General features: G+C 37.4%; 2 protein-coding genes and 1 long non-coding RNA gene across 4 annotated transcripts; 1 reads left to right on the top strand and 2 right to left on the bottom strand.

Moving 5' to 3' along the window:
* Nucleotides 1–2,442: 2,442 nt before the first annotated feature.
* Nucleotides 2,443–7,991, bottom strand: LOC146629973 (galectin-related protein-like). The gene is made up of 6 exons (XM_085355509.1): nt 7,934–7,991; nt 6,824–6,871; nt 5,898–5,981; nt 3,869–3,957; nt 2,902–3,085; nt 2,443–2,649 (listed from the first exon to the last, which is right to left on the bottom strand). Exons 2-6 carry the CDS (start codon nt 6,863–6,865, stop codon nt 2,506–2,508), a joined length of 543 nt encoding a protein of 180 aa, XP_085211635.1. The 5' UTR covers nt 6,866–6,871; nt 7,934–7,991; the 3' UTR covers nt 2,443–2,505.
* A 2,064-nt stretch (nt 7,992–10,055) lies between these two features.
* Nucleotides 10,056–17,649, bottom strand: LOC146629972 (equilibrative nucleoside transporter 2-like). Of its 2 annotated transcripts, none has more exons than XM_085355507.1 (12): nt 17,618–17,649; nt 17,426–17,507; nt 16,872–17,008; nt 15,796–15,935; nt 15,369–15,503; nt 15,131–15,228; nt 14,880–14,964; nt 14,669–14,760; nt 14,201–14,306; nt 13,898–13,983; nt 13,085–13,281; nt 10,056–10,167 (listed from the first exon to the last, which is right to left on the bottom strand). In XM_085355507.1, exons 1-12 carry the CDS (start codon nt 17,647–17,649, stop codon nt 10,056–10,058), a joined length of 1,302 nt encoding a protein of 433 aa, XP_085211633.1. The 2 variants fall into 2 exon arrangements, with proteins under 2 accessions (XP_085211633.1, XP_085211634.1); XM_085355508.1 differs by having other exon boundaries at nt 14,895–14,964.
* A 3,543-nt stretch (nt 17,650–21,192) lies between these two features.
* On the top strand, nt 21,193–23,148 carry LOC146629971 (uncharacterized). The gene is made up of 4 exons (XR_014906250.1): nt 21,193–21,331; nt 22,031–22,096; nt 22,447–22,602; nt 23,055–23,148. It is a non-coding gene; the product is annotated as an uncharacterized LOC146629971 (long non-coding RNA).
* The last annotated feature ends 2,779 nt before the right edge of the window (nt 23,149–25,927 follow it).

Below are 25,927 nucleotides of genomic sequence, written 5' to 3'. Positions count from 1 at the left end.
TGATGAGAAGGCAGGAGGTGATAATAGCAGAGTATTTCCATGAAACTGAAGACGAGAGAAGCCCTGGGATGATGCAGTCTGTCTAAATGACTATGACATCCTAATCTCAGACAACAAACAGTTGATAAGCATTATGGACAAAGATACTTCATGTCTGTGCCTCTTTTATGGATAGTCTTGATGTTGTAGACAGCAGTGATCCTCCAACTTTGTGTCACCATTTTGGATATATAACAACCCCCAAAATGGGCCCTACAGTGATTAAAATGCACATTAGTTTAGGCACAAAGAAAACTTCTTGTCCTTCTGTGCTTGATACTGTCGACCATAATATCCTATTAGAGCGATTAGAACATGCTGTAGGTATTACAGGTACTGTGCTGCAGTGGTTTGTGTCATATCTACCTAATAGACTCCAGTTTGTTCATGTAAATGGAGCGTCCTCTTCACACACTGAGGTTAATTATGGAGTTCCTCAGGGTTCAGTGCTAGGACCAATTCTGTTTACATTATACATGCTTCCCTCAGGCAGTATCATCAGAAGGCATAGCATACATTTTCTTTGCACTTCAGATGATATCTAACTTAATCTATCCATGAAGCCAGATAATACACACCAACTAGTTATGAAGCAGGAATGTCTTAAAGACATAAAGACCTCTATCTTTCTGTTTCTAAATTCAGATAAAACAGAGGTTATTTTCCTCGGCCCTAAAAACCTTAGAAATATGGTCGTAACCAGATACGCGCTCTGGATGGCATTTCTTTGGCCTCCAGTAACACTGTGAGGACTCTTGGAGTCATTTTTGACCAGGACTGCTTTCTTCCATTTGACAATATCTCTAAAATTAGAAATATCCTGTCTTAGAGTGATGCTGAAAAATTTGTTCATGCTTTCGTTACTTCCAGTCTGGACTACTGTAATTCATTTTTTTAGGATGTCCTAAAAACTCCCTGAAAAGCCTTTCAGTTGATCCAAAATGCTGCAGCAAAAAATACCAACAGGTATGTTTTTTCTTTCTGTTTATCCAACTTTTTATTGCTTTGTTTTGTTATATCCTCCTGAGAACCAAGGAAAAAGATTCTTCCGATTTAACTTTTTTTTGTAATTTCCCGTGTCTTTGGGGTCACCCAAACACATGAGATATCATTGGAAAGCCCAGAATGTCCTTTATTTACTACATTGGGCTGGTTCTCAGGAAGATTTATCATTTCATGTTAACCTGTACCGTTGCCTCATGTATACCAATATCCTCTGCAGCCATCTTATGGTGAAACTGCTGTACTACAGCTAAGGCCTACACTTATTCACATTGGCGTCAATAAAAGCAAAACTGATAACAGCCCTAAAACGCGAATACACACAATGCACCTGATTCTATTATTAGCTTAAAAAAATAAAAGATAAAGATAAAAAATAAAAGAACAATAAAAGTCAGTCATTAATTGTTACTATCTTACAGTTAACTTTAAGATTTAATAAAAGGCAATAATGTATACATTTTAAATATTTATTAACCAGTTTAAGAAATATATGTTGTAATCTAATAATCTACAAACAGAAGATTTTCAAAAGTGCTCAAGTTATAAGTATTGATAAATGCATTAATTACCAAAAAATACAAAAATTTAACAAAACCAAAAGTATTTTTGTAGCAAGTAAAATTCCAGTTAGGACAAACAGGTATTTATATAATAAAGCCTCCACTTACAGACTGTTAATACATACACTGATACACTGAACTAGAAACTGATGTTGTGATATATGTTGATGAAAAGAGACTGTCACGGCTGGCGGGGTGAGCCGTGTGGTGTAGGAGGAAAATGACCCAAAATGCAGGCAGTTGACTGGTGATGAGAGTGATGTTTTATTTACAGAAGTGGAGCGACTGAACAGGTAGTGAGAAAAGACGAATGACTGAAAAAAACCTAGACTGGGAAAACTAAATGACAAACCTAAGCATGAAACGGGGAGCGGAGAATGCAGAGAGACGTAGATACACCGAGAAACACAGCTGACACTAATGGACATGATGAGAAGCAGACCTACAAAGTAAAACCGGAAACACACAGACTGTTTTGCAACAAAAACGCAGGGACCTGAACGGAGCACAGAGGGGAGACACAGGTAGGGATAATAACACGACAACCAACCCAAAGAATTAATACAGAATCAGAATAAACACCAAACACAAGATGAACCCAAAAAGAAACACAAAACGCTGGGTCAACGACCCAGGATCATGACAGAGACCCATAACTCTACAGTCCATTCATGTGGAATCTGAATTTATTAAAGTTTTAACTTTCATTTAAACTAACATTTGTTTGTAGAACGCACAATGCATTTCTGAACATCAGAAACTATTAATCACACACTAATATGGACATTTGTAAATCTTGTTTTGTTGTACCAGCATCATCTGGTACCAGAACGCCTGGAGTGAATACACACAGTGCAAATAACACTGAAATCCGAGACCTCCTGCTGAGCAGGGACACTGCTTAACCCAGTTTGGAGATAATGATGCTACCTTTGATCCATAAGGTATCAATGTCTTTGAGTGATGTCACTCTGTGGTGAAAATAAAACAGCTGCTGGCCATCCACAAACACACGAAATCTGCTTTGTTCACACCGAATCTCAATCTGTGAGGACAGAGGGAATGTTTAGTTAATTTTACAGTCTTTTTCTTTCAGGAGCGGTGTGCACTGAGTAGTTGCCATTCATTCGTGTACTCCTTGTTATTGCCGATCATTTCATGACACCCAAAATCACTCGGTAACAATAACATATCCATGGAATGTACTCTATTTTGCACTAACATATTCTACACATGTAATTTATATGTATAGCATAAACTCATAAATGCCATTACAGTATCAACAAGTTTATGGTACCTTGAAGGGCTGGTCTCTGATGAAGGGGAAAAAAGGAACAGCTTTGTCAACATCTCCCCAGGATCCAGACATGCAGGCTCTTCGTAGCACTTGTCTGTCCTTGAATCGAACACACATCTCCAGAGCCACATCAGGTGGAGGCTCCCTGGATGTGCCACAACCACATGTCAGGGCAATGTAGAACCTAACAGGGGGATGGATATACAGTATGAATCTGGCCACACCTTTCCTTAGATTATCACATAATAAATGAATTTTATATGCGGTGGTTTCTCAAAAGGCATCGTTTTGGACTTGAATAATGGAGAAATCTCTGTAGGAGAGGCGATTACCATACTGATGTCACTGACTTTAAGCCCATCTTCACCCCTCAAAGTCACAGAGACCTGTTTTAAATTCTGTCTAGATAACATTTCTTCAGCATTCACTTCAAAAGTCTTTAAGGCAGCTGTCTCAAACTCAGAGCTGCTAGGGGCCACTGCTGGAATGCTTAAGTATTCAATCAGAACAAAAAAGAAAACATCCACAAATATTTCCAAAAATGTAGTTTTTTTATTTTAAATATTGTATAACGAGACAAAACTGCAGATGTAAGCACAATTGTTTTTCTCATGCTTAACTAACTCATCGGGCACTCTGCACTGGCTGCAGTGGTTATTATTATATTTACATGCTTTCATTTTCCGTTTCTCATCAGTAGCAACTCGTACTTTTTGACCCTCCTTTTTCTCCCTCCCTCGCCCTCACATGCACACAACAGGAGGGGCTGTCCCACACATTCCCCCTGCAGCACAGACTACACTGTCCATGATGCAACATTCTTAAAGGGGCTGTAACACTCTGCTCATGCTGCCTTCATATTAAATAATTTTAGAGGAATAGGTATGGAGGGAAGAAGGATCTCGTATATAATGTGGTAATACTGTGGGAAGGATGGAAAGTCAGTAATTACACAAAACATTTCTACCTATCAGGATGGGGCTTCACAGTACCAATCACTATGATCCTTTTCCCCAGCTGCATTCCTCCTGGGATACGACCTCTGAAAGGAACTGCCTGCACACACAAGCATTTGCATAGAGCAACAAAATGCTGAAAAACCACAGTTAATTAAATTTGATTTAAATAATAAAGTTAAAAACTAAAAAATCAAAAGGCAAGCAAGTGGTGAGCCTAAATAATTTTGGATGAATCTAATGGAAATATATGGTACAATAAAATTACAAAAATTACTGAGAATTCAAGAATAAAGCTGAAAACGTTTAAGACAAAACGGAAAGAATACAAATGTGCTTTTTGTTGAAAAAATTAAATTCACTTCTGTAGCACCAAATCACAACAACAGTCACCTCCAGGCACTATATATTGTAGGGCAGTCACTGTGTAAATGGTAGCATAATCTGACCAGAAAAGGCTAAAGTGTTACTTTATTTCCAAAATGTTTTCTAAGTAAAGTGTAAATTGGATAAAAATAAAAATTTTACAAGATCCACTGCAAAATAAATAGAAAAATACACATTTTATATTATATTATACATCATACATGCTTCCCTTAGGCAGTATCATCAGAAGGCATAGCATACATTTTCAGTGCTGTGCGGATGACACCCAGCTCTATCTGTCCATGAAGCCAGAAAACACACACCATTTACTTAAACTGCAGGAATGTCTTAAAGACATAAAGACCTCTAACTTTCGCTTCTAAATTCAGATTAAATTGGGGTTATTTGTACTCGGCCCTGACAATCTTAGAAATATGGTATCTAACCAGATTCAGTGCACATATTGAACATTTTCCATTTGCGCAACATCTCTAAAGTTAGAAATATCCTGTCTCAGAGTGACGCTGAAAAACTAGTTCATGCATTTATTACTTCCAGGCTGGACGACTGTAATTCATTATTATCAGGATGCCCAAAAAACTCACTGAAAAGCCTTCAGCTAATCCAAAATGCTGCAGCAAGAGTCCTGACAGGGACTAGAAAGAGAGAGCATATTTCTCCTGTTTTGGCTTCCCTTCATTGGCTTCCTGTTAAATCCAGAATTGAATTCAAAATCCTGCTCCTCACATACAAGGTCTTAAATAATCAGGCCCCATCTTATCTTAATGACCTTGTAGTACCATATCACCCTATTAGAGCACTTCGCTCTCGCTCTGCAGGCCTACTTGTTGTTCCTAGAGTATTTAAAAGTAGAATGGGAGGGAGAGCCTTCAGTTTTCAGGCCCCTCTTCTGTGGAACCAGCTTCCAGTTTGGATTCAGGAGACAGACACTATCTCTACTTTTAAGATTAGGCTTCAAACTTTCCTTTTTGCTAAAGCATATAGTTAGGGCTGGACCAGGTGACCCTGAATCCTCCCTTAGTTATGCTGCAATAGACGTAGGCTGCTGGGGATTCCCATGATGCATTGAGTTTTTCCTTTCCAGTCACCTTTCTCACTCAGTATGTATTAACAGACCTCTCTGCATTGAATCATATCTGTTATTAACCTCTGTCTCTCTTCCACAGCATGTCTTTTATCCTGTCTTCCTTCTCTCACCCCAACCAATCACAGCAGATGGCCGCTCCTCCCTGAGCCTGGTTCTGTCAGAGGTTTCTTCCTGTTAAAAGGGAGTTTTTCCTTCCCACTGTCGCCAAAGTGCTTGCTCATAGGGGGTCATATGATTGTTGGGTTTTTCACCGTATGTATTATTGTAGGGTCTACCTTACAATATGAAGCACTGTTGTTGTGATGTGGCGCTGTATAAATAGAATTGATTTGAACTGACATGAAATGACATGAAATTCAAATATATTGTGTTTATTTATTACACTGAAACTGATTAATAAGCTATTAATAATGTAACTGTTATTGACATGATGCACAGCTTATTTGTGATTAAAATAACAAACTTTACATTTTAAATTTCCATCAAAGATGAAATAGTTTTGTTTTATTTTGTTACTTGCAGCCTTCACATCAAAGTGTGTTTGCTTGATATTCATGTGACATTACCAGTTTTCTCTCAGTGTCTCTGTCAGGAGGGTCAGTATTTGCTTTTCTAGGCTCAGTCCCACCTCTCTGTGGTAAATTCCATTTCTGAAAGGAAGCAAAAAAAATGATTGCAACTTCACCGGAAGTGTAGATAGATAGATAGATAGATAGATAGATAGATAGATAGATAGATAGATAGATAGCGTGACAATAAATACATCACAATTACATAGACAATTATTTCGGTTTACAATAGAAAGCTTGGTATTTACTTCACTCCTGCTGGCCGAATGAAGTCAAAGCATAGGTCACAGTTTGATCACGTGCCCTCAAAGCGTGAACAAGGCAGGAAGCTATTTGAGTTGAAGTTGACCTTCAAAATATAAGCTTCAGATTTGAACTCGTGCTACAAACTTCGTAATAACAAATCAGAAGCTCACTTACGAGCAATTTACATGTTCAGTTGATTTATAATTTACCAGAAAAGAATGAAGTGAGTATTTTTACAGACCGGAGCTGAATCTTCTATCACGACCATCAACCCTTCTACGCGTATTGTTAAACCAATTATTAACTTGCTCAAGAACTGATATTGGAAAAGTAAAGTTGGAATATGGGATAACCATAATATAATTTCGATATAAGACTTAAGTTGATTGTATTAGTTTTATTTTTCTTTCTTTGTGCGCGTGTGTTTATTTTTATTTAAAAAACAAGCAAACACTGGGCCTTTATTTTGGTGGCTCTAAGCGGAAGAGTCGCTTTACTTACTTCTGCCATTTTAAAACTACCTGTACTAGAACAGGTTGATAGTTTTCAAAGCCAAGAAAGCTTAGGTTGTGTCTAAACAGCCACCTGAGAAATAGATCGAAATCAGAAACGGAAAGTAATGAAGTAGTTTGTCAGCCTGCTTCGTCTCTGTGTCCCCTCTCTGCTTGGTCACTTACCTTCCTGCCCTGCGCTGCTGTCAAACTGTGTGTTTCAGCCATGTTAACCTGAAGGGAACAAAAAGCAAAGAAATAAGCTGCAGATCCAGTTTGTCTGCTGGTCGCTGAATGAACAGTGACGCAAAGCTTAATCTCAGCACACACACACACACACACACACACACACACACACATTTTTGATAATCAGCTGCCCTGCATGCCTTCCTGTTTCTAACAAGTGCGCTCATTGTGAGGCTACAACTTAAGGCAAAATAAAATAAATCCGCTTCAAGCACAGCAAATTAAATACAATATGTCTTATTTACTTCAAAAGCTTCAAGTTTACAAGTCTCATATTTTTCATACTGCCAAGAATTCTCGAAAAAAGTGCCTGAAAGAATGCAGTCAATTTATTTACCTTCATGTCTGAGGATAAAGTGCAGAGTTCACGCAAAAGCTCAGCGGGAGAAGATACATTTGTTCGGTGGTGTGCCGTGTCAGCTGTCCACTGAATATTTATATTATTAAATATAATATTTAGATTTAATATTTAACATTTGATGAAAAGTTACAAATATTTTACTAAATGTTGTAAAAAATTACTCGAAAAAATATGTTTTTGTAAGGTTTTGAGCTAAATGTGGAAAAATGTTGCCGTTAATTTCAGCATGTTTCACTTTACAAACGGCGCCCCATACAGAAATGTTTCTTAAACCAGGTAATCAAACTTGGTCTGCATTTCTATATTTGTTAATACAATGCAGAATATAGATATGCAGAGTAAAACAACTCAAGTGCACAGAAGAAATCACGATTTAAAAAACAAACAATAAAACTGATTTGACTTTGAGCTGTAAATCTATTCGTCCATCACTCAGTAATTCTCAAATTGAGAGCATCATTAAAAATAAAGACAAACAACAAATATTTTTACTGTTTTTCAAGGGGAATATATTTTTGAAGCTCTACAGTAGGACAGTGCATGAGGCCAAATGCAAACAGAACCACTAGACTTATCTTAATTGTTACTACCTTTAGATACACAATAGTTTTTAATCGGATACAATCAGTGTTCCTATCCCATTTGAGATATCAAGATATAAAGAATAGACTCAATCCATAAATACTCACAGTGTCTGCAGCCGAGCTGTGGAGCTTATTTTTACCTGTCTGTGGGCCTGAAATTGCATTTCTAATGTGGTTTAGAGAATACTGAAACACTTCTTGTTGTGACTTTTCTGAAGTCACAAATGAAGAATCAAAGAATGGGAGGAAGCAGAGGACATGGAGTCACAGGAATGGGCTGAGCTGCAGGAAACGGGAAATGCAAGCAGCCTTAGAACAAGAGGCTACAGTGCACTCGCTGCATACCGTGTTCTACATGCTGGGCACCACATGAAAGCATCTGTTGGTAGCTACAGTTTCTTCTGATTACACTAAACAGATACTTATCAGTGATTTGCTGTAATAACAGAAACAAAGCTAGCAGGGATATTCACATGTGAAGAAGCTCCACCCCTTCTAACCAGAATGAAAATGTGATACTGTGCATATGTTAGTGTATGAATTGAAGGAATGACATACAACCAGAACAGTACAAAGCAACAGCAGGAAAAGCTACAACCTAAATAAAATGTGGGTTTATGAGATTTTCAAATCAGTACATGCTGTTTTGACTGACACATTTTATGCAGCATCCAAACTGTTTTGGAAAATGACAAAATGGCTACAGTGACGTTTAAAACTACAGATAATGAATGCAACAACATTTCAGACATCTTCACAGAAACAAAATGACTATAAAGAGATGAAAAATGCGCACAAGTTATTAAAACGCAGAGAGAAAATCGGTACAAAGAGAAACAAAATAATACACAGTCTATAAGGTAATTTGGTAAAGTGAATGCTATCAAGTGGGTTTTCCTTCAGCACATATCAGTGTTTGTTGTTGCAGTATTCTAGAACCTTAGCATCCACCAGGTCTCTAGAAATCCATCTAGTGTTAGGGTTCAGTTAACACAGTAAATGGGCCTTTCTACTACAAGGCTCATTCCTCAGTCACACACTTTCATACAGTGCTTTCATCTATGCATAAACACTTTTTCCCCACACACACAGTCAAACCCTGATGGATGCATGAGGGGCAGAGAAGGTTATGTATCTTGCATACACATGGACTGTAGGAGCTGGGGATTGATTGGTTGTGGCTGTAGAGTTTGAGAGTTAACATACATCCCATCATCCATCTTGTTCCACTTAATGAATTCAGGGTAGTCAGGGTATTCACAGGGAGAACATCCAAACTTCAGAGGGTGGAGTTTTCTGTGAAGCAACAGTGCTAACCACCTCACCACCGTGGTTCCCTACGCCAGTACGTTTTTTATAGAATTTCCCTATTTAAAAAATTCCACCCATCCATCCATTTAGACAGGTTGGATCACATAAGTTGGATGAGGCCTGTAATCAGAGTAATTGACAGAGTAATGCCCCAACTATGACTAATACCACTAAGGCAGGATGGGATGTACTGAACTGCCAGGTCATGCAAATATACAAAAACTGGACTCACTGATACTTTGACATTTTGATACAAAGGCAAATATATCAATTTGTAAAAACTGTGACATAAAACAAGAATGGGAAACCATTTTGAACAAGCCTTTATTAAAAGTTTGAACATACATAAAAAAAAAACATTTATTGCAACGTATAAAAATTACAAAAACAGAAATAAGCAGTGAAAAAGTTTATAGTTCATTTAATTTAAGTATTTTTTTTAAACTGTCTTCAGGTAAAAAACATTAATATTTTAAAAAAAACACTGAAAAACTGAGAGATAAATACAGTCGTGTAAAGCAAAGATATAAAAGGTCCCATTAATTAATATTTTTAAAAAAACAACAAGAGAGAAATGATTTATTTTAGCTGCATTGATCAATGTCTCTCAAATGAATTGCCCTTTCCAATGAAGTATTCAATGTGACACAAATCACGTAAAATAATGCCAGCCCCTACCTGAGACTGAAATACTTACTCTGTATTACAAAGAGTAAAACATTCATTTAGAAATCCTGCATGGCTTACTTTAAAATGCCAGTGCAACAAATGGACAGCTCAGTACTTTATATAGAGTTGTCGTTGTGTCTCATATAAGATATAACATATAACTAAGAACAGGATAAGCATCAAGTGCTTTTACACTTTTCATAACAATATGTCATCAAATGTCAGATATACAGTTTTCCTACTACCTTTAAACCAGTTTTCCTAGTAGGAATGAGAACGATGCTCCCACAGCCAAACCCAGGACCAAGAAGAAGGTCATCAAAGAGCCAGCTGTCTCGCAATCCTTACACCGCACCAACCTGAAGGAGACGAAAACACACAGTTACAACACTATCCAGTACAGTGAACACAACACACAGAGAAGTCGATTCATCTTTTTCATTTATTCTTCAACAAAAACACATGAAAGTTTTTCACAAACCATCAGTACAAGTGAAGTGCTTGTGTCTTCATGTTGCCTGTATTACTTTGGTTTACTTCCTGTTTTATTTTGAAGGTTTAAAACCTCATGTGGCTTTCTGTTTCCTCCCTGTTGCCTTTCTCTTCCCTCTCTTGTTAATGCCTGATAAAGTTCAGTGTTGGTCTCCTTTTTTCCCCTGTGTTTAGTCTGTTTTTGTTGTATTCATTGTTGAAAGTTTTTTGTCATTTGGGATGTGTTTTCTCTCAATTATTGTGCAGCAGTTTGTTATTTTTTAGTTATTAGTTAAAGTACCTTATTTACTTCCTATAAATGTATCCTAGTTTGCTTTTTGTTCTGCAGTAGGGCTGGTGGAGGGTTTCAGGGATCCCTGAACACACAAACTCCCTGAGCGGACACTTGGACCACTGTGAGCAACAGCAGACGTGTGCACTGTGGTCACGCAGGCATCGAATCCATCCAAGTTACATGGTTTAATAAAGTAATCAAATTACAGCATTTACATTTATGTTAGACTACTTTTAATTAAGTGCTTTAGCCCCACTTACAATGAAAATTAAAAAAAAAATCTTGTTCATGACCTGTGTAGTATGCTAACACAATTGGAAGTAAAAATAACTTGAACTCCAACTTTGAAAACACAACTTTCTTTCTTTCTTTCTTTTTTATAAAGCTGTGACTTGTATTATGAGTCTGTGGTCTGGGAGAGAGTCCTGTAACTCTGTCTGCAAAATACAGTATATAATGACCAATGTTGGGCAATTAATTATATAGTTACTTCTTCAAAAAAGTAACTGAGTTTTGCAAACAGCAATTTTTTTTGCAGCTGTTTATCTAAAAATGCAGCCAAGGCGTTTTTTAAATAAACACTTCAAACTTTCTACAGAACAATCAGCTGTTCTGCATCAAATCTGAATCCACACAAATTATTTGTGCCACTCCAAAAAATCATTTCTGTCCACTATGAGATGAAGGAGAACAACAGCCTGATACCTGCAGGCCTGACAGCAGCAGATGTATCACTGCTGTAACACCTGTAACATTCAGCAGTCGCCTCGTTGTTCTGACACACAACAAAACTATTGACTACACTAACTACACAAGATTTGCGCTAAACGTCGCAATACACCGCCGTCACCCCTAAAACTTTCCCCCTTCCTAAACAACTGTTGCCATATCATTTTTTCATTGGTTGACACGGTACATTTTTCGACCAATAGGAAAGGGTTTGTTTTTTTTTGTCTTTGCTCACAGGCTTTCGAGTGTTTTCCTTATAAAACGCCGTTTTTACCGTTTCTTCCCGCAGTAACTATAAACAACGACAGTATTCAGGAAGAAAACCAAACATTGCAGATATTTTTTATCATAACTCTGGTTTTATGTGGCCGATCAACACAATTTAAAAACTGGTATAAAGTCCACACTTTTTCCACCAATTGTTCCGTCTGTCCTGCTCACATCTCCAAAGATTGTACATGTTGTCATGACCGTGGCTTCACTCCACATCAGCCACGCCGCTTTGCTAGCTAAAACACCGGTGTCAGCACATAAGGACGCTGTCATAGCCTGTCGACGTTGATTAGCTGCGTATATACGAATGTGAATCACATTATTGGCTGGACTATGGGATAAGGTGGCATCGTTCTAATCCCATACTCTGTCAGTGCGCCGCAGGGCAGCTGTGGCTACAATGTAGCTTGACATCACCAGTATGTGAATGTGTGTCTGAATAGGTGGATGACTGAATGTAGTGTAAAGCGCTTTGGTGGTACTTAGGGACTAAGTAAAGCGTTATACAAATACAGGCCATTTACCATTTACCATACGGGAGCAGCCAGTCACTTACTAACACTGCAAAACAGAATTGTTAAAGTTTTAATTTTAATTTCAATTCCGGTTAAATTTTTTTCTTTTTTGTGCACAACACAGATTTTCTGTGCGCAGAGACCGTGTCAGCAGTGCGCACGTGCGCAGCTTAGAGGGAACTTTCCCTGACCCTGTTCAAAATTCACACCAAAAGATTTTGCAGTTGCACCATCCAGCCACTAGGTGCCACAAGACATTCTTCTTCTTCTTGGGTTTTGTTCAGCCAGAAAATTGTGCTGAATGTCTTTGTTTTGTTCCACTGAAGTCTGTGACTTGAATGACATGTTCCACAAGAAACACAGGAATGGTGTGCATGTGTCAGTGGGTGTAGTGTTCTCAGTCAGTGGTAACATACATATAAGGTGCCATATAAAGTAGGCGGTCTGCACCTTTGGCAGATTTATTTCTTTATTTCGGCTGAAATAAATCCCATGTTACATTTTATGTGTAGCTCATGTGCCCAACATGTGGGGACTCGGAGCTGTGACTGGCTTCTTCTGTCTGTAATTCTTGAGTTTGTTAAAGTGAAGCAAGGATTCAGTTTTCACCTACTTTCAGGTACAAACGCTTAATTTAATTTAAATATTCAAACAAATCAAATAAAACTCCAATGGAAATTTTCTCATTCTTATTTTTTATTTTAGATTACTGTTTTATAGAGAGATTTTCTTCTCACTCTCACACAGTAAAAGTCCCTCACTATGCACCTGTGGCACTTTGACCTTATGCTGCTGCTGTAACACAATCACGTTCCTCATGGGATCAGTAAAGTATTGATTTATCTTGTGCTTCAAGCTCCATCACATCTGCCTCATTGTAATCAAGTTGTGGAAGTTTTCACGTGTTAGCACACAAACTAAGTCACATCATTAAAGAGCAGTTTATATCCTATAGAGGGATTTTTTTTAAATTGGGGTCTGTTGAGGACTCACTGTGGAGCGTAGGCCATGCAGAGGCTTGCCAGGTATCCATTCGAGAAGGCAAACAGAGCCATGATGACGACAAAGGCACAGTCGTGGCGGAAGACGGCGGTTAGTTTAGAGTCCTGGACATTACATAACATGACCAGAGGGATGAAGACCAGGCGAGAAAACACGACGGCAGGAAACCAACGACTCTCCTTCGACGGCTGCACAAAAACATACAGAAATCAGTCGCTGAAGTTATCTGTAACATCGCAACTTCAAAGTCAGATTACGTGTAACATAATGACTCAATGAGTGCTGTGTGGATTTCAGCTATCAGTCCTCTGGAGTCAGTAGACACGCCTGCATTTCCAAATCACATGATTTAAGATGATCTAGCAGCAAGACGCAGCCTCACTGAGTCTCAGTTTCAACTTGTGTCAAAAGTCTGGACTTTAAACTATAAAGTTTGTGGATTTCATCTGTTATTGTTTCACATCACAATAACCATGCAACAAAATAGCCGTGCTTATATTGTCTATAATGTGGACACATGTAACTGTAAATAACTAATAACTAATAACGATGCTATCAAACTATTTAAGTAATATATTTAGACTATGGACACTGTAAAAATTCCAATACTAAAACAACATTTCTTTTTATTGTTTTCATAATCAAAATGGTATTTATTGAAATCCTTCAGTAAAGACCGTTTTCCACAGGAATCCTTTGAAGTGGAAAAAAACACCTCCAGTCCTCACGAAACAATATTCGATTGGTTTGTTGATTTCTATCTTAGAAACAAAAATGTTTGAAGAAGGCAGGCTGCAGACTCACCCACTGGACGATGTATGGGGTTGTGCGACCGGCCAAGTCCATGACATTGAAAACAATGAAACAGCAGACACAGGTGAACACATTGTCTGTTAGGAAGAGGAAGCAGAGGGTGGACTATAAGGAAGAATTCATCGGTGAGCGAGGAATTTTTGCAGAAAGTTTTCAATGGCCTGAGGGTTTCTCTTTCTCTTTAACTTGGTTAGACCATTACACAAACTTGTGCTGAACACATAACCTGCTCTGGAGTCATATGGTCAACCAGATGCTTCTGTAGTCTGCAGTAATGCTGTAATGATGTCTTACCCCATTCAGCATTGTCGTAGACAGTCCTTACTCGCACTGTGATGACAGGAAACACCGACAGGGTAACAGCAAAGACACACGTCACGCACAGAGCCATCAGCCAGATCTGAGAAACACAGGAAGGTGTTAGTCAGTGATTCCAGTAAGGAGGCATTTGGGAACGCGTGTGAAGATAAGCTCCAGGACTACACAAGGAACATTTTTCATCTGAGGTTAGCAAAAGTGTATCAGCTCTTTGATAGAAGACTTTGTACAACCTCTCAGAGCCAGCTTCCACTATTACATTAGACTGCGCCATCATAACAATTTTGGGTTGTTAGATTTGGAGCCGCGGACCAGTATGTCTCTATGTAGGCAAAAGTCTAAACAGTTTAAAACATGTTACTGTGATCAACAGAGGAGGTTTGAGGGGTTTAGTCAATGCTAGCAGAAGAAGTTTAAAAAATGGACACCAAAGCTAACGTTCACCTTCTTAAAGACAGCCAGGACTGAGGAATGTTCCTGATTCTCCTCTTGCTTACTGAGCTTCCCGTTTGCCTCCAGGTCCTTTTTATTTTTTTCTTTGAAAGGAAAAATCAAAAGAATCAGTTGTAAGCCTCATTAACACTGAACGTAGCTCGGCTAACATGTCAGCTATCTAACATAACGCTGAAAGAAATCATATTTTTATTCATTATACTTAATGAGAACCAACCTGTGCTCTCAAGGAAGACCTCCTCCACTTTATCAGGCTGATGTCTGTTCAGATAGAAATCAGCAAACTTCTGCAGAGGAGTCAACATTTTCAGAAGACTGTAATGTGGCTTTTCTTCCACTGACATGATTCAATTCATTTTTTTAGTTAATATATGACACAGATTTTTCAGTTCAGTTCAAAACAGTCATTTTCATGTACTTTTGTGATAGTGATTTTATGTGGTGTCTCCATACCAGGCGTGGCAGCAGCAGGTAGCATACCAGAGTCCCCAGAGTAGCCACACAGGGTGTTATGAAGTATCCCAGTGCAGCCGAGCTTTGATCTGATTTACCTGCAGGCAAACAGCTTCATTTACACCTCCAAACTCCAGTAATTTTACATTTTTTACAGTGTGATACTGGTATATTTAAATTACTAACGATGAAATAAAAAAATAAATACATTTTGCCTGTGAGGAGGATCAATGCTTACCTAAAATAGAGAAGAGCATGGCTAAGGCGGCAAAGATCCCAGCGAGGCCCTGACCACTCATGAACAGAGTGCTGTAACGAGGGGGTAAGAGGCCCACCATACCGAAGAGACTGCCCTGCAGCACTGCTCCGCACACTGCACTCACACAAGGTACATGATTAGTTAGACTATAATTATAGTCTACATATATATACATACACATATATATATACACATATATATACTTAGACTATAATTCTTGGCATATTTTTGATAAAGACAATAAGCCTGAAAAGTATTTACAATTTAATGTTTGAACTACGTTGTGATTTGCCAGTGCCAAATGTAACATTTAGGGATCTGATACAAACATTTTACAGCTGCTACATAGTTCATCTGTAGCTGTAAAAATGTTACTGCAGTCATGGGATCGTTTGAGTGAACCTACTGTTGATGAACCAGATGGTTGCCATAGTAATGGAAAAGAAGTTGTCCGGCTCCATGGGGACCTTGACCAAAGCAGCAGTGAGAGAGAAAAGGAGGAAGATGCCGACCAGGCTGAAGGGCACACGAACACGCTCCCTCACGCTGCACAGAGACATGTCTTCATTACCATCAGATAACAGAGGAGATAATCAGACTCTTTAGTTTTCAGGTAAACCTGGTCCTGTCCTGTCCACTAAGGACAGCTTGGTTCAACTTTTATTAACATTGACATCATATTTCTGTCAGTACCAGCCAGCTATGCTTACAGACTATTGCAGTAATTCCTAACAACATTACAGAGATTTGGAGCAGATGTGCTCGTTCATTCAGTCAGTTTAAAGAAAAAAACATTAACATTACTACTACTGCTACTGCTTAAAGCAAAACAAATACAAATAAATACATTAATCATATAATTAACTCTAATTCAAAAACTCAATGAATGTAAATTCTTTGTTGTTACTGTCCCACCCATCTGCAACAGCGCACCTGGAACGCTAACATCATGGAGGGAGGGTCAAAGGTCAAGTCTGGAAGAATTTGCGGCAGCATCTATTCTGTGTTTGTAATAGTCCACTATGAAAAAGTGCAATGAAAAATCTGAAAAGCTGATGACCAAAATGCTTTCCCTCACTGTGTCTTGGATTTCACTGTAGTTATAGTCAGTGTAATACTTGCTGGAAAGCATTTATTAAAATGAACATGTTATGTTGCCATTGCATGAGAAACTAGGGTCACTCATAACATTTCAGTAAATTTATGTTTCTGGATCTATTTATTTCTTATCTTTATCCTTTTACAAAGTTAGGAAAGTAGATTGCATCTTTGTATTATGGTTATGATGTTGTCTTACACATAAAGAGTGATACATGGCCTCTTCTTCAAAGTAATAACTACAGCTTATTTATTTCACTTTGGTATCAGAGGATACCTGAAGCCAAAGTGTCAGAGATTTAAAAACTTTAAAGGTCTTGTTCTTGTGACTCAAACTTAATCTAGAAGAGCCATTCAAGCAGTTTTAGTGCTCTTAACACTCACCGCTGATACAGGAAAGAGTTGAGAAGGGTAAACAGCAGCTGTGGCAGTTGGGAAAGCAAAGCCATCCAGCTGTCATAGCTATAGTCTTTGGGAGAAGTTCCTGATGTGCCAGTTGAGTTGAGACGTTCATTGAAATACTTAAAGAGGAAGATTAAAAAAAGCAATTTACTATAAAAGGACATACTGTACATGCTATAAGATTCAAGTAACAGAATAAACACAGAACGAACAAGAATGATTTGAATCCCTGTGCAAAATTGCAGACATGTTTTTTTTAACTTATTTTCTTCTCAGTAGTGTATCATGAAAATCCTAAATAAGAATAAAATACAAGCAGTTTTTAAGTAAAATCATCATTATTTCATTATTTTAATAATAAAATCATTTAATTAAAATGTATACATTGAAACAAACTGACCTGCCTACCTACACAATTCATTTTCAAAGTTAACAGTGCTAACATGTGATACAGGGATAGACGATAGTCAAGATGGTCTCAATTTAGAGTAAAGAATCTGCTGCTAAAAATGTGGAAAATGACGTGAACATGAAACCTTAGATGCTGTGATGAAAAAATTCCAGGGCAGCAGAGTTCCTAGACCGAGCACAAAGATAATCAGGGCCACAGCCTGTCCGCTGTGAAAACAAAATACAAGTGAGAAGAAGCGCCAACCAGTGTAAAAGAATCCTCCAATGTAAAGGAGGATTCTTTTAGATGTGTGTATATCTCTAGGAATCAGACTCACCGGTCAACAGGTGCACTCTTTTCATTCGACATCCTGATAGTTTGTCACGTCTCTGCGGATGTCAATAGAAGACCCTTAATAATGATTAAAATTATGTGTTTCCATCACATGTACTGACTGAGTAAATGCTCTGTTGACTGCAGGAACAGAAACTTTTTTTTGTTCTTGTTTCTTTTGTACAACCATTTAAAAATACTAGTATAACTCAAATGAGAGAACAGTCAGGTGTCACAATAAGTTGCCCCACAAATTATTTGTGACTGTAAAAATTTGTTTGTCTGCCACAAGACAGAGGAGAACACCACAGGGATAAAAGTGATCTCCTGCCAAAAACTGATTTCCCGTATTTGACAAAAACGGATTGCTCATATTTAAAATGCTATAAATAAGTTGTTGGTCTATAATATGTAAAACATGTGTCAAAATTGACCCTCATGAATGACATCAAGTAATCATGGGCCACAAACAACATCCCTGTAACAATCAAGTGGACAAAAAGGACCGGATTGGTTATAATGTAAGTACAATAACACAGAGTTATAAGGATACTTGACAAACAGGTAATTTATACATTTTATATATAACCCTGTTGTAAACCTTGTTCACCGAAGTCTATTTACCAACATACGTAAAGATATTACACATAAAAAAACACACGGAAACATTGGAAATCAGTTTTTGGCAGGCAACACTTTTTGGCACAACATCTGTCCGCACTATTGGGGCTGAACCACGTGTTAATGATGGAGGGGTGGGGGGTAACGCTATGCAATATGTTCAGTTTGAGAATTTATATTTCGTGTTAACTGTAGTTAAAGGTGTTAATGCTATCTTATTTTAATAAACAACACTGTCATATGCAAAACTAGGGTGGCAAGACATCATTGTAGTGTGGCACATGCCCCCCATGCCGCAGGGTTTGTCCATCCGAGACTGGCTGTGAGACATCGACTTGCGTCATTAATATGGTTTAACGTCACATCTCCACATGTTGTCTTATCACATTATTCTACTTTATTTCTTAATCTACTGAAAGGAACATAATACATGTTCAACGGATTAAAGCATATTGCTGTTTTTTTTAAATATCTGTAACAACTGCCTGACTAAAGAAACTTTAGAGGATGGATCATTAAAGTGATATTAACTTTGAATAAATATATGTGTCTCGTTATTCTAGCGACGGAAGCTGCGTTTGAGTTTAATTAACCCCAACTTTAATTGTTTTGATGAATTTAAATTTACCCAGCAAGTTAAAAGACGAGTAACCGATACATTAAGTAGTAACAAGTACACGTGTTCCGATTCTTTATGCGATATAAACCAAACCGACAATTAACATCCAAAAGCCAAACGCTGTGTTGAAGCAAGCTAATAAAAACAAAGCACTCGAGTCGGAGCTGACCTGCGAGTCGAACAACGTCTTCTTCTGGGTATCCCTGGATGGATGAATGAAAACGCGGTGAAGAAGATGGTTGTGGGAAAACGTGCCGCCAAAAGCGTTAGAACAAGGAAATGATGAAATGAAACATGATGCGTCGGAACTTCGAATTAGTTCGAGTGCTTCCCCCGCTTCCAACCCACTCAAGGATTGTGCTAATTACTCTAAGGATTGTAACATACAGTCCTATTAAGCATTCAAATTAAGTTCTTCTTCTTTTAACTAGAACTTGGCAGAGATGATGAGCCCCTTAGATGGGTGAGAAACCAGAAGAGACAAATATGGAATGACATTTATGTTACAACAAATGCACGAGCAAATAATAATAATAATAATAATACTAATCTGAGCAAATAATTGCATTTCACTGGCGGAATTAAATTCCTCGCGCGTAAATTCAATAACCCGCGCGCGTATGAAGTTATGTGGAGGCGGAGCCCAAAGTAGGACGGGGTCCTTATATGATAGCTGGACACTTTAGGTTACTTGGTTAATCTGAGTTACTCTTATGCAGCTATGAAGTGCTCTTTTAAACCGTATTTGTTTACAGTTTGAAAAATAAAGTTTGCAAAATTAATTATTAACAGTTATTGTTTGCTGTACAGCAGTGGAAATACGCATAACTGTCACTGGATTACTTTAATGTTGAAGAACCAGAGGATTCTATGGCAGGTTTTAAAGCATCTGCAGTGCTGTCCCATTAATCTGCTGTACAGTATTGCACAGCTTCTATGATTTAAAAAAAAAAAAAAAACAACTCACAACGAGGACCAGGAAAGGAAGAGTGGATCAGAATCTGGCAATTATACATTTGGCCAAAATCCAGACAGTTAAACCATCCAGCAGAAAGTTGCTCAGTCTGCATCAACAGTGAATTTTGGAGGTGGGAACATGATGGTGTCTGTTTTTCAGTATTTCAGCAGCAGTAGGCTACAGTCACACTTCAAATAATTAAAGGATGAATGGAAAAACATACCAAGACATTCTTGATAAAAATCTGCTGCTAGATGATGCCATGGTGCCCTAAGTTCATCCCAAAATGTGTTATGTTTTTAAAGAAAGTGCTGTCAAGAGAAATTGAACCGCACAGTTGAGTTGGTTAGAAATATGCTGTATAATATTATATAATAAGCTAAAGTCATTGATATCCAGTTATTTAAAAAGCAATAGCTATTATTCATTTACTACTCCTGCATGAGGTTTGTGTAATCAAAGAAAACATCAGTCATGCTATCCTTATGTGATTTTCACAGCACCACAATGTTCTTAGAGGATGCTTAAAAAGAACAAATTGTCTGTCAGTTGTTTAAATAGAATTGGAAAAGGCAGAAGAAGACGAAAGTAAAGATCAAAGCTGCTGATGACACCCACCACACTCATGTCATCGGTGAACTTGATGATGTGTCTCTAACTGTGCATTGCTGCACAGTCGTCAGTCAGCAGTGAACAGCAGTGGGCTGAGCACACAGCCCTGAGGGGCTCCAGTGCTCAGTGTAGTGGTGTTGAGATGCTGTTACCGATCCGAACTGTCTGAGGTCTCTCCGACAGAAAGTCCAGGAGTGGGGTTCGACTTCCTCACCAACACATCATTCTGAGCGTCAAACCGTGCAGAAGTTGTTCAGTGCATCTGGTATGGAGGCGTCACCATGGCAGGCAGGTGTCGTCTTCCTGTAGTTAGTGATGGCATGGATGCCGTGCCACATACGCTTTGTGTTGCAGGGTTGACTTGAGCATATAGCTATATATGCTATAACAATTTAAAGCATATAAAATTCATAACTGAAGATTATCAGTGTTGTCTTCAATCAGATGATTTAGACCTTGACAGGTTGAACTGTGACATCAGAGTTTAATCTTCCTGCATATAAGAAACGTTGAATTCAGTCTCAGTTAGTAATGTCTGACATGACTGTTAGTGCACTCAAAAAAATGAATGAGGTGGATTGTTCAGTGTATATTAATTATTTATTTTCATTTTACTTAAAATATATGTTTTTGTTAAGTTAACATATGTTTTTCTAATCAAGTCTACGTAATTGTGTCTATTATTCAACGTACATAATACTAATGTGTTACTTGATCGCATAACATTTAAGTTAAGTCAATGAGGATCGATATACCTTGTATATCCACAAGGTGGCAGTAATGCAAAAACAGTTGTAATGAAACCGCGCAGAACAAGAAGGTTTCACGGCTTGTGCCTGCTCATGCGCAAGACTTCAAATTTAACTGAAAAAGGCTGTTTTGGCGCCAAGCTGCTGTTTCTTTGAGAGGTAAGACCACTTTTTTCTTTGACTATGTTGTGTAGTATCTATATGTCCAGCATGGTTATATTTTGCGTTTGTCTTACAAGACATGTTATATCGTTTGCGTGCGCTTGTTTTACATTAGTTTTACTGGGTCCTGGACATGCTTATTTTGTGGACTGTGTAAGAAACATTTTTATTGTTTTTTGTTTTATTAAGGGATTAGCTACAGGGGTTCATGGGGTTATTCTTTCAAGGGGTTATTTTTCCATTTGCTTTCTTGGGATTCCTTTTCTGTAATCCGAGAGTCGGAAATATCGAATAGGATAGCAAGGATAGCATAAAGTGACATTTAAAATCCAAAAAGTCAAGGGCGAAAGCCACTGTGACACCATTGTTCTGCTCTATCAGTAATCTGTATTATGTAAAAATGGTCTGTAAATACAGCATGTTTCCTAGCGGAGTTATACATATCAATGTAGTTATAAATTACAGTTTGTGAAAGTACACACTTAATTTTTTTTAATAAAATTATTCAAGACATATGAGTGGACAGACAATGGAGGTCGACAGACCTGGTGATAATTGCTTCTATAGAAAGTTAGCACATGGCAGTGTCAATCTCTTGCTTTTCTTCTGAGTAGTATTTTATTTAGTTGTAATTCAAACAATAATTTGCTTCTTGAAATTAAGGAATTAATTATTTTTTTTCTTTATAAATCTCAGATCCTGCCTTTACCTGCTCCCTCCTATACTGATGTGGTGTATGTGGTATTGCTGAGCTTGTATGTGGTATGTGAACTGTTATACTTTTAAAAACAAAACTGTTTTATAAGTTAAGTTTTCTTTTGTGACCCATCCCATGCCCCTGTTATTTCTTCTCCACATCTGAACCATGGTAAAGGTTGCAGTTCAAGGGCCTGAGGCATGAAATTCTTTTCAGATCAGCTGTGATCAATATTTTTTGGAACTTGATAAATAACAATAAAAGCTGTAATGGCTCCATTAGCATTTTGTGTAAATGTTTGTGTTAAAATTATAGCTTTAATGAGGTCTTTCTACATTAGTTTTAGTTTGTATATGTGTACATATAGTATGTATATTTACAGTACAGTATGTTGTGTTTGTTGACATATTTTCAGGTGGAAGCAGAATATGTGAGGATTACTACTGCTGCACATGTTCCAAGGCTTTTTACACAACTTGACCAATACACTGACCAGCTCATAAAAGTCTTCAAGAAAAAAGGAGGCGTTGCAGGGAAGAAAATTAGACAAACTTTGGCCCCAGCCACACAGGTGCGTTATTCTGTTGGTAGCAAAATATTATGGCTAATAAGATCATTTTCAAATTTAAACAGCTAGTGTATGGTAGCTGCACAGTGCACTTACATTTATATTAAGCAAGACAAAGTTTGGTACTCAAAACGTTGGAAAATTTAAATTACCTAAACATATGTAAAATCTGATCCCTTGATTTAGGTTAAACCAGAAGTGAATGTTTTTATGTTATGTTTTGAATGCAAAAAAGATGATGTATTAGTTTGTCTTTACCTCCATTATGGACATATATAATGTGGTGGAAACCCTGCCCAACAGGTTAACTATTCATGTCCATGTGATGATTAGTTGGTCTTGTGTACATGTCTATCTGTGCAGTGGCTATGTCGTTCATTTTGCGTATAATGTGAGTTTCTGTCATCCTAAAGTATTTCTGTTTTCTCTTCCTGTATCTCTGCCACTCTCTACAGAAGGAAACCATTGAAAAGGGGAGGGAGTGTGTCCTCAGGGCACTACCTTTTTACCTGAATGAAGACCCAAGCATCCTCTTCAAAGAATAATTGGTTGGTAATTTTAGTTTAGTTTTTTATCTGTATTAAACCAAATTTTGAATAACTAATGTTGTTGCATGTTGTAATGTTGTTGTTGTTGTAATTTGCATGGAACCTGTTTAAATGTTTTGGGAAATCTTCTTGTATACCCAAACTATTTATATTTATCGTTGAATCTGTAGTCTGAAATAGTGGCGCACTGGGGTGCATGTTCCTAATATTGTGTTTACGTCATTAAAGGGTAGCTTTGGCCCTTTTTCTTTCTTTTTTTAAAACTGGATGCCATTTTTCTATGTTTTTGTGTCTAAGCTACAGCTGTTCAGAGGGAGCTGGAACAAATTACCCTTGCTATCTTTACCATCGAAAGAGCTGATGCCAGCACTCCTCCAGCCGATGTGGGTATAACCATCTAGTGTGTTCTGCATGACCTGGAAGACCTGGCCTCTGCATGTGCACTCTTAATGGGTGGGATATATGCACTGAATCTCAGTTAACCTCAAGACTGAAAGCTAAGAGACAATCAAAAGTATTGAGATTTAAAGGATTTAATTGAGAGATGATACTGCACCAGAAATGTTGAAGGGTGGTGTGTATATTAGCGTTCAAGGCATATTGTTATGAGGTGGAAATATGTTCATATTCAGTTTGTGTTACATTGTGTGCATTGTAAAGGTAATTGCAATACATACTAAAAATAAGGGTAAGTTAGGAGGTTGATCTGATATCCTCGTGTTGGTGTTGTTCCCAGATCATCATACTAAATGTTGTTCCAGGATCAATATTGCAAGTGACCAATCAGAATGTTGTGACGTCATACTTTTGCGACTTCGGGAAAAACCGGCGTAAAACAAAAAACTGTACTTAAGCTGCGTGAAACCGCCTCTGTCCGCCGATCAACTGACCCTAACCCTAACCGTAACCCTTTAATAAACAGTAAGCAGAATTGATATTGTCCTTGCAACATTGGAATTTCATAAATGCACAAATGGCTTGGCGCGCAAAAGAATAACGTCACAACAATGTGATTGGTCACTTGCAATGTTGAACCTGGAACAACATTTTCATGATGGTCTGGGAACAACACCAACACGAGGATATCAGATCATCCAAGTTGGGAATGCAGGATGAATGTATATTTTGTGGACTTTTAAAGACGAACAATTGTTTCCATGTTAAAATGTTTCCATCTGAAGTTTTTTGCCCAAACACTGGTAAAATAAATGTTGACAGTGGCAAGTGTTAAATGGTTACTGCTGTGCTGTTGCAAAAAAACTGAACGCTGACAAGCTGTTTTATTGTTAGACCATAATGTTGGCATGTTTTGTTAAAGTTTTATTTGGGATGGTGATGTAATTTTCTTTGATTGCTAATATCAGTGGACTATTTATTATTATTATTATTATTATTATTGTTGTTGTTGTTGTTGTTGTTGTTGTTGTTACATAATTTTTTTTTTTTTAAATTGTGGCTGTTGAGGTGGACACTTCACTTTGCATTGTTAAAGGAAAGCACTTCATTGGCATTGTGTTACTGGACTGACCCTAAGCAATCATTGCAAATAGCAACTTTGCTATCCATTTTAGACACTAAAAGAAAAAAACACTCACAGACCTTACTAGCATCACATGTGCATAACTCAAGTGTCATCTTATCAATGTGTTATGTGATCTTCAATGCGTTTTTTTTTTTTTTTTTTCTCTTCTATTTCTGGTAGATACAGACATTTAATTTAAAGTCTTGATGTTGCATCTGTCTACATACTGTTAATTACTAACCCTAATGAGCTGTTGTGTTTTATTTTGGACTGGGTTTACACAAATGCTCACTGAATGTGTTGGCAATAAAATAAATTTAAAAAAATAAGTTGGATGTACTTAATTCATTTGTGTGGAACCTGTTGACAAAATAGATTTATGTAAAACTAATTAATAAAGCACAAGGTGGCTGAAAATATAATATTTGAATTAATCTAACTTAAATTTAACATTTTACTGCCACAAATAAGAAATGTGTTGAAGTAACTAATCTAAACTATCTAACCTGAAAATATATCATCTATGTTCATACAACATAACTTGATTTAGTTAGTCTTAAATATGTCTTGTTAATCTTAAGTAGTTTTTTTAAATTAGATGAACTAAAGATTTTTTGCTTTAAACTAACATAATTCAATTTCGTGGAACCTGTTGACAAAATAATTTTAATTAAAGTCAACGTTTCATTTTTTTGAGTGTGTATGCTATTGTTCCTGTTGTTTAGGAAACGGTTTCCACCTTGGGATCCTAAATACAAAATAGGCTGTAAAAATCAGATCCAATACTCTCAGTAAAGGAACATGGCTCATTTTCCAGGAACTAAGATCACTTCAAAGTTGGACAGTGCTCTTCTTCCATTACAAGCACAGCACAGCGTTTTACCTTAACCAGCCTTGTTACAGCTGTTCTGTTTATCCAGCACTTGTTTTTTTTTTATCTGTTGTCTGTCTCTGTGTGTTAACCTGCCTCAAACTGGTATAAGAAAATAGACGGGCCGATGTTTTAGGTATAATATCTGATTTAAATTGTGTTGTGACATGACTGGAAAAAATACTAATAAAAAAAAAATCAACACTATTTACATTTAAAAACAAACAAACCCCCAAACAACAACTACCAAGATAACTTTTTAAAGTATATTTAGGAACAGGATGAAGCTTGTAGGAACTCTACATCGTTGGGGACGGTTAATCAAAATAAACCAGTTGGTAACTCACTCCTGTCTTCCAAAAGTTTACGCAGCAGCCTAAGGTACCA

This window comes from Diplotaxodon limnothrissa, linkage group LG6 (assembly GCF_057381915.1).
Source record: "Diplotaxodon limnothrissa isolate DT_005_m linkage group LG6, D_limnothrissa_male_GT1.1, whole genome shotgun sequence".
Classification (NCBI taxonomy): domain Eukaryota; kingdom Metazoa; phylum Chordata; class Actinopteri; order Cichliformes; family Cichlidae; genus Diplotaxodon; species Diplotaxodon limnothrissa.
The sequence above is the reverse complement of the archived record's forward strand: the minus strand, read 5'-3'. Positions and strand labels throughout refer to the sequence as shown.

What these genes read in the sequence shown, in the direction of transcription:
- LOC146629973 (XM_085355509.1), bottom strand. Translation starts at nt 6,865, where the DNA reads ATGGCTGAAACACACAGTTTGACAGCAGCGCAGGGCAGGAAG. An exon ending in GAGACACTGAGAGAAAACTG is followed by an intron (nt 3,958 to 5,897) that starts GTAATGTCACAT and finishes TTGTGTGTGCAG; the next exon opens with GCAGTTCCTTTCAGAGGTCG. An exon ending in TCAGAGACCAGCCCTTCAAG is followed by an intron (nt 2,650 to 2,901) that starts GTACCATAAACT and finishes CTGTCCTCACAG; the next exon opens with ATTGAGATTCGGTGTGAACA.
- LOC146629972 (XM_085355507.1), bottom strand. Translation starts at nt 17,649, where the DNA reads ATGTCGAATGAAAAGAGTGCACCTGTTGACCG. An exon ending in TTTTCATCACAGCATCTAAG is followed by an intron (nt 17,009 to 17,425) that starts GTTTCATGTTCA and finishes TTCCTCTTTAAG; the next exon opens with TATTTCAATGAACGTCTCAA. An exon ending in CACAGGTTGGTTCTCATTAA is followed by an intron (nt 14,761 to 14,879) that starts GTATAATGAATA and finishes TTCCTTTCAAAG; the next exon opens with AAAAAAATAAAAAGGACCTG.